Source organism: Ictidomys tridecemlineatus, chromosome 7 (assembly GCF_052094955.1).
Source record: "Ictidomys tridecemlineatus isolate mIctTri1 chromosome 7, mIctTri1.hap1, whole genome shotgun sequence".
NCBI lineage: Eukaryota > Metazoa > Chordata > Mammalia > Rodentia > Sciuridae > Ictidomys > Ictidomys tridecemlineatus.
In genome coordinates, this window is record NC_135483.1 from 170,530,516 (window position 1) to 170,544,776 (window position 14,261).

The 14,261-nt window shown below is 40.2% G+C and overlaps 1 protein-coding gene across 1 annotated transcript in view; it reads right to left on the bottom strand.

Moving 5' to 3' along the window:
• Nucleotides 1-14,261, bottom strand: part of Dytn (dystrotelin) — a 66,146-nt gene that overhangs the window by 28,214 nt on the left and 23,671 nt on the right. Inside the window, 4 exon segments of the mRNA XM_005335125.2 lie at nucleotides 2,274-2,425; nucleotides 7,510-7,621; nucleotides 9,678-9,841; nucleotides 10,060-10,131. Of these exon segments, the coding sequence (XP_005335182.2) occupies nucleotides 2,274-2,425; nucleotides 7,510-7,621; nucleotides 9,678-9,841; nucleotides 10,060-10,131 (500 nt within the window).

Sequence of the window (14,261 nt, forward strand, 5' to 3'; positions counted from 1 at the left end):
TATTACAAAGGGGATTTTTATAAAATTTCCAGCTGGTTATTGCTAGTATAATGAAGAGCACTGAATTTTGTGCATATTTATTTTATATTCCACTATCACTCAAAGCCTATTAATTCTAGTAGTTTTTGCTAGAGGTTTCTTGGGGATTCACAATCGTATTAACTGTAAATGGAAGTCATTTTGTCTGTTCTTTTCAATTTTCTTTGTATTGTATTTGCAAGAGTTTCCCTAAATATTTAATAACACTGATGATATTTGGCTCCTAGCTTTCAATTATGTTTTTGTAAATAAAAGTCTTCTTTTCTCAGTGTGAATAATTGTAGGTAAAAGTAAGTAAATCCACATCAAGAGAAAGAAAGTTTTTAACCATGCAAACTGTTGAATCGTGAAATAAATTCAATGTCATCACTAGGCAATCACCATTGATCTCTTAGAAGATGTTCACTGCTAAAGTGCCAACTTGATAGCTGTCGAGGATGTGCTTTGCCTATTATCACATTGTGAAATAGGAATATTCCACATTAACTTTCCCTAGGTAAGACACTGAATTCATCAATATCCAGGCTAAACTGAAAATTATTATATAACATCAATTTGGGAGAACCCTGTTGTACTTGGGGTAGACAGAATAGAACACACTGAAGTTTAAATAACCTTTAGGGTAACCTAGCCCTTGCAGTTCCCTTTCTTTATCTTAGCCTCACAAATACTATTCCAAGAATATGAATGTCAGGTTATTTGTTATTAAGTGAAGTAAGTGGGTCACAGAGAAATAAAGTGACTCTGCTAAGGCCACACAGATAGTTGGCTAAGGACAAGGCTTCTTTGTCTCTGTTCTGGGCTCCATCAAACTTCTCCTCCTTCTTACATTATGTCCCCTCAGTCTGTCCAACTCCCTTTCATGGTTCATTCTAAAGGGACTCCCCTTATCTATCTATCCACCGATTCTCCATTATGTATCTATCCATTTTATCACTCATTCATTCAATTAACATTATTGAGCATTTATCATATTTAGACATTGTTATAGGTTTTGGCAAATACAAATGGAAACAATAAAAGATTCCTCCCTCATAGAGTTTACATTATAGTGGGGGACACGGGAATAAATAAATAAATAAGATTAGTAAGGTACACGGTGTGTCAAACAGTGAAGTGCTTTAAAGACTAAAACAAGGGAACATGACTCATAGTGCTAGTGTGCAGACAGGGGCTGAAATGTCAAATGCTCATCAGGAAAAGGCATTGAGGATGAGATCACACTTGAGCAAAGACTTTTGGTGGATTTTTAGGAGGGGCAGAGTCAAGCCATGCAGGAGATGGTCTAGGGTAACCCAGATGGCAGCATGCCTGGCCAGTTCAAGGAGCAGCAGGAGAAGCATATGGCTAGAGTGCATCAAGTCAAGGGAGAGGCACAGGAGAGGCTCAGAGCTGGTTCAGAATGGAGCTGTTAGAGCCAGGCAAAAGGCCATTGGGAGAACATTGCTTTCTTGAACAAAGGAAAGCCATCAGAAAGCTTGTGTAGGGGAGTGACAAAATCTGATCAAGGTTGTAAAAGGCTCATCTGGCCTGTGGCACTAGAAGTAGACTAGGGAGATCAGTGAGTTTCTCTTAATAAAATAATAAAAATATGCAGAACAATGCATGCCCAGGGATGTTGACTATAGAATTATTAGGGGGCAGGAATTGGAAATAATCAAAAGTTTCAATAGTAAGCAATTGCTTATAAATTATAGCATTTTCTTACATGGATGAGAGTAAGGCTATTACAAAAGGAAACTAATGGCATGGGACATGCTCTCCATTTACTGCAGGTGAAAATAAGAGAGAAAAATTGTATTCATAGAATAATCCCTATTTTGTTGGTCACGCTAAAATGTGAATAGCATTCATCTGTGAGTAGTGGGATACTCAAGGGTCTTCCTACTTCTTTTCTTTTTTTCTTTTTTTTAATAAAGCATCAACTCTGAATTAGGCTTTCAAAATCAAACCAGTAAAAACTAGAAATCTAAAACAAAGTCATTCTGTTGTCTTTCTGATGCCTTTAATTAGATGGCCATTAAAAGGCCTTGCTGCCTCTTGGTTCTACTCTAAAACTAAAGACCATTTCTAAAGGGGAGAGGTATTTTAATTCCTCTCTCCCCTCTAGCACCTGCCTTCTTTAGAATCTTCAGTATTAGAAAAGTTGGCACCAGGGCCCGGTGCTGTCTGTGCAACAAATACCCAGGTGCTCTGGGCTGCCACTTTGTGGTCTGTTCCTCATGGACACTCACGTGGCCTGTGCATGGTCAGCCATGTCCTCTGGATTCACTTGGTCCAGCTGCCACCGCTTTCTCATAGCTTCTTTTCTCCCACAGCACCCTTGGAGCAGGTTTTTTCTGAGCGTCCTGAGGAGGAGTTTTGTACTTTCCATTGCTGACATCCGCTGAAATGGCCAACATTAAAAATGGCATCAGATCAGTCTAAACACGGTCTTTCCTTTTATTGGTGGATTGGCCATAGTGAAAGTTTTGGGAACTATTTCTCTTACTTTTATGCCCTTGGGAAAATCATCTTACTTCCTTACCCCTAGAATTTCCTTATCTTCTCTGTATAAACATACACATTGCGTGTTTATATAGAGACTCCAAATAGTTCATCCCCTCCTCTCTCAACAACTCCTCTTCATTAGAGGAACCCAGGAAGTTGGAAATGCAAAGCTAGAAGAAGGAATGGAAGAGGAGTAAGTCTATGGTTACTAATCTCTTGGGCTGCGGATTCCTTTGAGAATTGGATGATGACTCATGAATTGATCTCCAGAAAAATACTCATGGGTTTAATCCTGTGGACAATTTCAGTGGCTTCATGGACTACCTGAATTCCATTCCTCCACCTCACCTTAAGAATTTCTGCAAAAAATAAGTAAATAAAGTAAATTTTAAAATTAACAAAGAAGGAAGGAAAGGGTGCATTAAAAGGTCTTCCGCTCTTCAAATTTGAAGTGCAGTAACAAAGTGACCACACGGTGGCACTGTAGCACCGTCTAACCCTGGGCTTCGGGCGTGGACCAGGGATCAGAGACCGCTGGACCTGCAGAACCGAAGGCGTGGAGTTTAGCAAGGCAGTGCCCCGCGGGAAATATTTAGCAAGACGCGGGCCCTTGACTTTTGTTGACTATTCACGTTAAAGCGAGAATAAGGGAGAGCTATCCTCAGCAAAATCAATCCAACGTTCTTCGCTAGAGTGGCATGGCGGGGACGGTGGCGCCATCTGCGGGAAGAAACTGGTACCTGGCAAATTCATCGTGAAAAGAAAAACGTTCTTTCTGGGGAAAGTGAGAATGCTTTTGGCTCAAAATCCACTGTTCTATTTCTCTGTTTTCTTAGAACTAAATTTACTTGTTGGGTACTAATAATCGACTGTCTTAAACAGAAACAAAACCTCAAATACAGCTCTTACAGTCAAAACTGAGATAATAATCTCATTCTTTTTCCTTAAAGAAAAAATACTTGAATTTTAGGAATTGGGAACACACATGCAAAAACAGAACTTCTCCAAAAGGATACCAGCAACCTGAATTTTTTTTGCATCATTTTTACCAAACCAGAGCTTTTTCTTTTTCATTTTTTTTTCATCCATGCCAATTTCCAATGCTTACCCCGCTCTAACTTTCACAGACTTTTCTAGTATCCTGTGTGGGAATCAATGGTCAGATTAGATTCTGTTTGGCCTTTTCTTGTCCCCAGATCTGTGATGTAACAAGGCATGACAGCACATTCCCGTAAATACCAGTGACTTGAAAGTTTAGGGCAGGAGGATCACAAGTTCGTGGCCAGCCTCAGCAATTTAGTGAGAGTCTGTCTCAAAATAAAAAAATAAAAAGGGATGGGATATAACTCAGTGGTAGAATGCCACTGAGTTCAATCCCCAGTACTGGGAAAAAAAAAAAAACCTTCAATCTAAAGAAAGCATTTTTATTTAATTGATTTTATTTTTTTAAATATACGAAGCGGGATGCATTACAATTGTTATTACACAAATAGAGCACAATTTTTCATATCTTTGTATATAAAGCATGTTCATGCCAATTCATGTCTTTATACATGTACTTTGTGTGTTTTTTTTTGCATTACAATCTTTATTACACATATATTCCACAATTTTTCATATCTCTGTTTGTATATAAAGTAGGTTGGCACCCAATTCGTGTCTTCATACATGTACTTTGGATAATGATGTCCATCACATTCCACCATCCTTGCTAATCCCCTGCCTCCTCCCTTCCCCTCCCACCCCCCTCTTTCCTCTCTAGAATTCATCTATTCCTCCCCTGCTCTCCCTCCCTACCCCACTATGAGTCAGCCTCCTTATATCAGAGAAAACATTTGGCATTTGTTTTTGGGGGGGATTGGCTAACTTCACTTAGCATTATCTTCTCCAAACCATCCATTTACCTGCAAATGTCATGGTTTTATTCTCTTTTTTGCCGAGTAATATTCCATTGGGTATATATGCCACATTTTTTAAAATCCATTCATCTACTCAAGGGTTTCTATGTTGGTTTCACAGTTTAGCTATTGTGAATGGTGCTGCTATAAATATTGATGTGGCTGTGTCCCTGTAGTATTCTGTGTTTTTTTATATTTTTATTGGTTGTTCAAAACATTACAAAGCTCATGATATATCATCTTTCATACATTTGTCTCAATTGGGTTATGAACTCCCATTTTTACCCCAAATACAAATTGCAGAATCACATCGGTTACACACTCACATTTTTACATAATGGCATATTAGTGACTGTTGTATTCTGTTGCCTTTCCTATCCCCTACTATCTCCCTCTCCCCTCCCCTCCCATCATCCCTCTCTACCTCATCTGTTGTTGTTCAGTTCTCTCCCTTGTTTCCCCCCTTTCCCCTCACATCCTCTTCTATGTAATTTTGTGTAACATTGAGGGTCTCCTACCATTTCCATATGCTTTTCCTTCTCTCTTCCTTTCTCTCCCCCCACTCGTCTTTGTTTAATGTTAATCTTTTCCTCATGCTCTTCCTCCTTGATCTGTTCTTAGTTGCTCTCTTTATATCAAAGAAGACATTTGGCATTTGTTTTTTTAAGGATTGGCCAGCTTCACTTAGCATAATCTGCTCTAATGCCATCCATTTCCCTGCAAATTCTATGATTTTTGTCATTTTTAATTGCCGCGTAGTACTCCATTGTGTATAGATGCCACATTTTTTTTTATCCATTCATCTATTGAAGGGCATCTAGGTTGGTTCCACAGTCTAGCTATTGTGAATTGTGCCTCTTGATCATTGATGTGGCAGTATCCCTATAGTACGCTCTTTTAAGGTCCTCAGGGAATAGTCCGAGGAGGGCAATAACTGGGTCAAATGGTGGATCCATTCCCAGCTTTCCCAGGTATCTCCATACTGCTTTCCAAATTGGCCTTACCAATTTGCAGTCCCACCAGCAGTGTACAAGTGTACCCGTTTCCCCACATCCTCACCAACACTTATTGTTGTTTGACTTCATATGGCTGCCAATCTTACTGGAGTGAGATGGTATTTTAGGGTGGTTTTGATTTGCATTTCTCTGATTGCTAGAGATGGTGAGCATTTTTTCATGTACTTGTTGATTGATTGTATGTCCTCCTCTGAGAAGTGTCTGTTCAGGTCCTTGGCCCATTTGTTGATTGGGTTATTTGTTATCTTATTGTTTAATTTTTTGAGTTCTTTGTATACTCTGGATATTAGGGCTCTATCTGAAGTGTGAGGGGTAAAAATTTGTTCCCAGGATGTAGGCTCTCTATTCACCTCTCTTATTGTTTCTCTTGCTGAGAAAAAACTTTTTAGTTTAAGTAAGTCCCATTTATTTATTCTTGTTATTAACTCTTGGGCTATGGGCGTCCTATTAAGGAATTTGGAGCCCGACCCCAGAGTATATAGATCGTAGCCAACTTTTTCTTCTATCAGACACAGTGTCTCTGATTTGATATCTAGCTCCTTGATCCATTTTGAGTTAACTTTTGTGCATGGTGAGAGAAAGGGATTCAGTTTCATTTTGTTGCATATGGATTTCCAATTTTCCCAGCACCATTTGTTGAAGATGCTACCCTTCCTCCATTGCATGCTTTTAGTCCCTTTATCAAATATAAAAAAGTTGTAATTTTGTGGATTGGTCTCTGTGTCCTCTATTCTGTACCATTGGTCCACCCGCCTGTTTGGTACCAGTACCATGCTGTTTTTGTTACTATTGCTCTGTAGTACAGTTTGAACTCTGGTATCACTATACCTCCAGATTCACACTTCCTGCTTAGAATTGCTTTTGCTATTCTGGGTCTTTTATTTTTCCATATGAATTTCATGATTGCTTTATCAATTTCTACAAGAAATGTCATTGGGATTTTAATTGGCATCGCATTAAACCTGTAGAGAACTTTGGGTAGTATCGCCATTTTGATGATGTTAGTTCTGCCTATCCATGAACAGGGTACATTTTTCCATCTTCTAAGATCTTCTTCTATCTCTCTCTTTAGGGTTCTGTAGTTTTCATTGTATAAATCTTTCACCTCTTTTGTTAGGTTGATTCCCAAGTATTTTATTTTCTTTGAGGATATTGTGAATGGAGTGGTTTTCATCATTTCCATTTCAGAAGTTTTGTTGCTGATATACAGAAATGCCTTTGATTTATGCATGTTGATTTTATATCCTGCCACTTTGCTGAATTCATTTATTAACTCTAGCAGTTTCTTTGTAGACCCTTTTGGGTCTGTTAAATATATTATCATGTCACCCACAAATATCGATAATTTAAGTTCTTCTTTTCCTATTTTTATGCCTTTAATTTCTTTTGTCTGTCTAATTGCTTTGGCTAGTGTTTTAAGAACTAAATTGAATAGAAGTGGTGAAAGAAGGCATCCCTGTCTTGTTCCAGATTTTAGAGGGAATGCCTTCAGTTTTTCTCCATTTAGGATGATGCTAGCCTGAGGTTTAGCATAGATAGCTTTTACAATGTTGAGGTAAGTTCCTGTTATCCCTAGTTTTTCTAGTGTTTTGAACATAAAGGGATGCTGTATTTTGTCAAATGCTTTTTCTGTATCTATCGAGATGATCATATGGTTCTTGTCTTTAAGTCTATTGATAGTATTCTGTTTTTAAGTCCCTTGGGTATAGTCCCAAGGAGAGGGATAGCTGGGTCAAATGGTGGTTTCATTCCTAGATTTCCATGGAATCTCCATACTGAAGAAAGCATATTTATATCAAGAGATAGTTAAGGTTGGGTGTAACCTTAGTCTTAAATAGTATAATGTATGGTAGAAGCAGAATCTGTGATTTTGTTGGAAGACCTTTTTGTGGGGGAGGAGTGCTAGGGATCCCCAAGTTTCTGAGGCTGGCCTTGAACTATCAATGCTCCTGCCTCAGCCATGGTAGTTGCTGGGATCACAGCCATGCACCACTGCATTTTTTTTAAGGTTATAGCTCATTAGAACTTAATCAATGAATACTTTAGTATTTTGCATTAGAAATTACCTGAACACAGTGTTCAATTGCAGGGTGTGTCTTCTGGTGGAACTTGCTATGAAGACCGGATAAAACACAAACCTGGCAGACGTCAAAGTTGAGACACTTCAGACAGCGGTATCTGCCAATTAAAATGAAAATGCAGTTTATATCAATACCACTAGAACAGCAAAGAAATAATATTCAGGTGGAGAATGAAAACTTACAGGAGATGTCTGAACTATCCAGTTAACCTAAGTTTTCTCTCAAAGTTGGTAGAGATATTAAATTATTTAACCAAATGAATCTTTTCATAATATTTTAAAAGCATTATATTAATATGGTTCTATCCAGCAAACTGTAATATAAAGGTCTGAGTTACCCTTCTCTCCCACTGCCTCCAAATGCCTTTTATATGGAGAGTACCAAGGACTGTAACCCTTAAAATAAACCCCTAGGTCTACACAGATTAGGGACAATCCCTGGCTTTTAGAAGGCCAAGTCATTGCCCTTGTCCTGCTACCTTCAGATCTGTGACTGCTTCTACCCTCCAATGGCTTTATTAATTTCTCTAAACCCAAAGCTATTGCTTACATTTTCTGAGAGCCAATAACACAAGTTTAAGATTAGGATTATAATAGATCTGAACAATTTTTAATAGACTCAGAAAGTTAGAGCTGAAAGAAGCCCCAGACATCATTTGACACCAGCCTTTATTTTATTTTGCCTTGTGTATCTAGGAGTAAAGAGAGCTCAACAGAAGCATTTCTAGGTGGAAGCTTAATCTCATTCTTAACAGGTAAGGATGTATTCTGAAAGTTAAAATATGGAACTTCTTGTCTTCTATTTTTTGGGGTGACTTGAGAGAATCACTTGAACTTTTTGAGCCTCAGTTCATGCCATCTGTAAAATAGAAATAACCATATGTGATTTATGTCTTGTATCCTGGTTTTGAACAAAAAAAAATTCAATATAAAATGGTGTGTCTTGTTATTGCAAAGTTAACTCTGTACCTGGCCTAGTAGGGGACACGTAGCAGTTCTATTACTATATAAAACACAACTTTCAAGTTACAAGTTCAGTTATTTGCAAAGATGAGTGACAATTCACTGTGTCCTTAAAATCACCTGTGAACCCAATGCATTTTCTAAGAAAAATTAAAACTTAACATCCAGGTTTTTAGTGGGTACCGAAGGTCTGTTTAATAAATGTAGGGAACACGTTTAAGGCCTAGTTAAGTTCAGGAAATACAGGAACAAGGTGAGAGAGAGCCAAGCTCTGAATCCTCTGGGCCCTCCCCTTCTGGACTCCCCAGCTGTGACTTGTTTTAAACTGAGTGTCCCAGAACTCCAGTCCTACCACGTCTCCATAACCATGTTCACTTACCATGAATAATGAAGCCACCTATCCTTGGCCTAGACCTGCTAGTTTTTTTCTCTGCCTCCCAAACCTGTACCAGTATCTCTAATTTTACTTCTTATTGTTAATTTATGGGAGACATATATCTCCCTTTCTCTAAGATGGGATTTTGATTGTCTTCTTGAAAGCTGTAGAGAGCTCTCCATCTCTCACCCCAATTTTTAGTTTTCGTATCAGCCTTTGTCACTAGGGGGAGGGAAGGCCTGAATTGCTCTCACAAATGCAGACTGTCCCTTCTGGCTCATACCTCATTCTCTGCACAGGGTGGCAGCATAGCACCACAAATGCAAAGCAGGGACTGTGAATCCAGACTGCCAGTCTCAGCCACTTGCTAACATGAGAACTTGAGCAAGTTTTTTCAACTTTGCTGCAAATTGGATGTTCTGATACCATTTTGTAAGGCATGTAGACATGTTTTAAATGAAATGACCCACGTGAACTGCTCATCTTAGCATTTGCTAAACACTGAACAAAGGTATAAACTACTGTTATGATTATGGATGGCTCCAAATGTCTTTTTTAAAGACATTCCTTTTTCCCTTTAGGGGAATATTTACTGATCGAAGTGTGAGACAGTGGAAGAGTTTAATGTTCCATTGACTATAGGAGATAAATTAATTTTCAGCCAGGATGCTTGAGGCAGGGAATTATTGAGCTGGAAGAGTCAACTGAATTCCAGATGTGCAAGGATGACCTCAGAAAGCATCTGGAGAGAAGCAGCTCTGATGCTGGACCCATTTGGAGACTGGCCATCCAGGAAATACCAATGATGACTGTACCTCAGACCGACGATTGGGATCGTCCTGCAAACACTGCACCGAACAGGGTGAGTGACCGTTTCAGTGGCTGACAAACGGTGGCAGATTGGGAGCCACAGGAGGATGAGAGGCTCAGACTGTATCCAAGATAAGAATTTCTCCTCCTTGATTCCTGGGCTCAACACCTGGGAAACAAGAACATGTGTGGGTATGACTTTGTGCTTTTTGTATTCTTTTCCAGCTTGATTTCTGTCAGTTCTGCCCAACAAGCATATCGTACAAAAACCTGGAGGCAAATGTACCTCCTGAACAGGGTTGTCTGGGGGGCCCCGTGGAGTCTAATTTAAATTGAGCACACTCTTCAAGTACATCTGCCCAACTCTGACATCACCAAGGTACTCACCCCTTGGAAACAGCTGCGGACAGCACTTTCCACAGGACACAGAGTATGACTCTCCCCTACAAGGGTCGGGATCTGAAAGAGGCAACATTGTGTCAGCTGTGAGAGCATGCAGGCATCTGTGGCCACCTGAATCAGCATGCCTGAGTGACCATCTCACAGCCACCAACTCGCAAGTACTGGGTGTCTGAGATTGGGTGAACTGTCTCAATCCAAGCAAACCAAATAAATTTGTGGGTTTTGTGCAATGTCTGAATTGAAACAGAGAGTTAACTAGTGGGAAGAAGAGGAGGAGGAAACGTGAAAGAAGAAAGTCTAGCAATCGGGTTGATAACGGGATGGCTTCTGTTCCACTTATTATGATCCCAAAGAGTTTGGTGGTTCTTCTGGTTTTGTTTTGTTTTTTTCCTTTAAGACAGAGTCTCACTATGTTGCCTGGCTGGTCTTGAACTCCTGGACTTAAGTCATCCTCCCACCTCAGCCTCTGAGTAGCTGGAACAGCTGTATACATCACCACACCCAATTTACATCTAGAATATGTGTGATTTTTCTTTGTCAATTAAGTATTTTTAAAAATAAAGGGATGACTGAGATTTGACATTTTGCTTAAGATCAAAGAAGCAAGTTAGCCGGACACAGTGGCACATGCCTGTCATCCCAGTGGCTTCAGAGGCTAAGGCAGAAGGATAGCAAGTGCAAGTCCATCCTTAGCAGCTTAGCAAGGCCCTAAGTAATTTAGCCAGACCTTGTCTCAAAATTTTTAAAAAAATAATAAAAATGACTGGGAATGTAGCTCAGTGGTTGAGTGCAGAATTGGGATCTCACTTCAGAAGTCTGAGTGACAATAAGACTTTGAGGAGTTTTCAAAAAGCTTTGTAAGATCAGACTTTATAGATATTCCAAAGACTAATGTATACTCCCTCATACTGTGGTATCCATATTATAACCACAGTCACAACAAGGAGTGTAAGGGACTAAGAACCTCTTGTGACTATCTATATGCACAGATTTATCTATGTGTCACCTCTACTTATTCCCATTTGGTCTTTGTTTTTTGCTATGGATGTGTGGTATCCCCCAAAGCCTCATGTGTGAGACAATGCAAGAAGGTTCAAAGGAGGAATGATCCAGTAAATTAATTCCTGCTGGGATTAACTGAGTCCTAACTGGAGACAGGTGGACTGTGGCTGGAGGAAGTGGTTGGTTCGGGGAGTGGCTATGGGGTATTTATTTTGTTATCTCAAGAGCAGAGACTCTCTCTGCTTCCTAATTATCACCGTGTGAACCACTTCTCTCTGCCACACTCTTCTGCCACCATGTTCTGCTTCACCTTGAGCCCCAAGGAATGGAGCTGGCCTTCTGTGGACTAAGACCTCTGAAACCGTGAGCCTTCAAATAAACTTTCCTCCTTTACAGTTGTTCTGGTTGGGAACAGTGTGAGGAAAGCTGACTAAAATAGTCCCACTTTCTCATCCCATGTCTTCTACAGTGTGGGCTGTGGCAGGCATTGCCTGCAAGCTCAGAAGTAATCTCAAATGCCCCCCTGCCGAGTCCATCAACTGGAATAAACATTCTTCTAATCAGGAAAGTGGCACTTAGAACCTCTTTGCTGACAATTAGCCAGGCAGAATTCAACAAACATTTGCGTAATAGTGACAAGATGGCTTGTACTTTAAATTGATAATAACCCTGTCACCAGTCAAATGTAAGTAACTACTCCCTACGTTATTTGGCCTTTGTCTGAAAAAAAAAAACTCATTACTCATCTTTGGCTTCTGGGTGCTAATGAACTAACTGGACCACTCCTTTAGACTGTGTTGCTGATCGACACTGGCCCTCCTCTGGTGTCCTTGAGCTTTGGCCAAGAGTTTCTTTTCATTTGTAACATAAGAGAGGTGGATAACAGGAGATCTACTTGCCAGTTCTGTGATCCTAACACTAGTGAAAAGAAAATTCACTTCTGTCGTGGGTTTCCACCTATGTTTTTGCCTTTAAGGGTGTGCACAAAGATTTTGTGTATTAATTGCCCATTTGACTAATATCTTGCAGGTGTTCCATGGAAGAACTAAATGTGGTTAGATGACATGCTGGCACAAATAGAATGGTACTTGAAAAGATAATTAGGATTCTTCAGGAGGATTTGAATCACATAGTGGAGTCTGGAATTTTCTGTGGAAATCCATCTTTGTGTCCATAATGCCAAGTCAATGGAATGATAATTTACTATGCAAATATCCACCTTCCTAATAGCTCTTTCTCAGGAACATTCTAATGAATGAGGTGGGGGTGTGGGGGGAGGAGGGAGTTGCTGTACCAGCTGCCATTTCAACAAATCTTTGAAATGAGTTACTGTTTCAGTCAGCTTTTTTGCCATCGTGACCAAAATTTCTGACAAAAACAATTTTAAGGAGGAAAAATGTATTTGGTGCCCACAGTTTCAGAGGTCTTGGTTCAATGACAAGCAGCTCCATCCTGTGGGGCCTGAGGCAAGGCAGAACTTCACGGGAGAAGGGTGTGGTGGAGGAAAGTGGCTGGAGTTGGGGCACCAGGAAGCAAAGAGACAGAGAGAACAAAACATATGTATCCCCAAAACATACCCCCCAGAGACCCACCTCCTGCAATCACACCCAATCTGCCTACAGTTACTATCTAGTTAATTCCTATCAGAGAAGTAATGCACTCGTTAGGTGAAGACGCTCAAAACCCAATCATTCCACCTCCAAACTTGCCTGCATTGTCCCACACATGAGCCTTTGGGGGCACACCTACTCCCCAAACCATAACTGTTATATTTGGAACAAAGAGAGAGTTTTTAGGCCCCTCTGGACCTGCTGCTAGCCTGGAAACATTGGTAGTAGTCAGGAGGAAGACACAAGTGTCTCTAGAGGAGAAGGAAAATGGCCCCTAGCCATCTCCTTTCATCACACTCACTTTCTAAACCAGTCTGATTGCATAAAGGGATAAAGAGATTATCCTGCTCCCCACCTGCTTGAATTCTGGGATGTGGGGTCGCTGGAAAAGAGCATCTCCTATGATGGCTCCCTGGCACATGTCTGAGAGAGTAAAAACAACCTGGCAGCAGTAACTATTTGATGTTGCAACCGGCATAAAACCTTGAAAGATCTATACCTACTATTTTAACTATATACAATTTTAAAAATCATCACTTTATTTAGGAAATATGAACATTTGGGGGGAGGGAAGAGGAAAGTGGAGCGTGATGGTGAAATAGGAGTCTTCAATAATTTTCCTCCTACCCAGACATCAATTTGAATGACTATCCATGCATATAAATACCTTCTGAAGAGCTAAGGAAAGCAGAGAAGAGGTTATAGTGCCTGGTTATATCATCATCTCAATAAAAGATCTCTTGAAAAAAATATGAATATGAGTAGTTTTATATTACCTGTTACCTCTCTCCCAACCCAAGGCAGAACAGGGCTGAGAGGTACCATTCTTGGGAGAAAGAGGAGGTAAGTGTAGTAATTTGCACTGGACCCCAGTGCAGTAAAACCTAGCACTAGGCATACCCCTAGGGTCCCTGACTTCAAGCTGATATCTGTGGGCTAAGCTTTCAGACCCATCTTGGTGTGAATGGGAGCCTATACTCCCTGTAATGGTTAATTTGAATTGTCACCTTGATTGGATAAAGAGATGCTGAAGATTATGTCAATGAGAGTGTGTCTAGGAATGACTGGCATGTGGAATAGTGAACTGAACACCCTCCCTAAGTGTGGGCAGCACCGTCCAATAGGATGGTGGCTTGGATGGAATAAAAGTTGGAAGAACAAGGGAGCAGCAGCAGCAGCAAATGCAAGCTCTATTCTGGTTCTCGATTGCCAGAGGATATCAGGATATCAGTGCTCCTTCGCTCTTCCAAAGCAGACTTTGCCAGTGATTCTCTAGGGAGTTTCTAGAAGCCTTCAGTTTCATACTAGGGTAGCACCATTGATGCCAAGATATGGAAGCAAGCTAAGTATGAGTGGATAAGGAATGTATGCTACATAAACACAATGGAATACGAATTAGTCTTTTTTTTTAAAAGAGAGAGGAGAGAAGAGAGAGAATTTTTTTAATATTTATTTTTCAGTTTTCTATGGACACAATATCTTTATTTTATTTTATGTGGTGCTGAGGATTGAACCCAGCACCCCATGCATGCCAGGTGAGCTTGTTAGCTCTTGAGCCACATCCCCAGCCCAGTG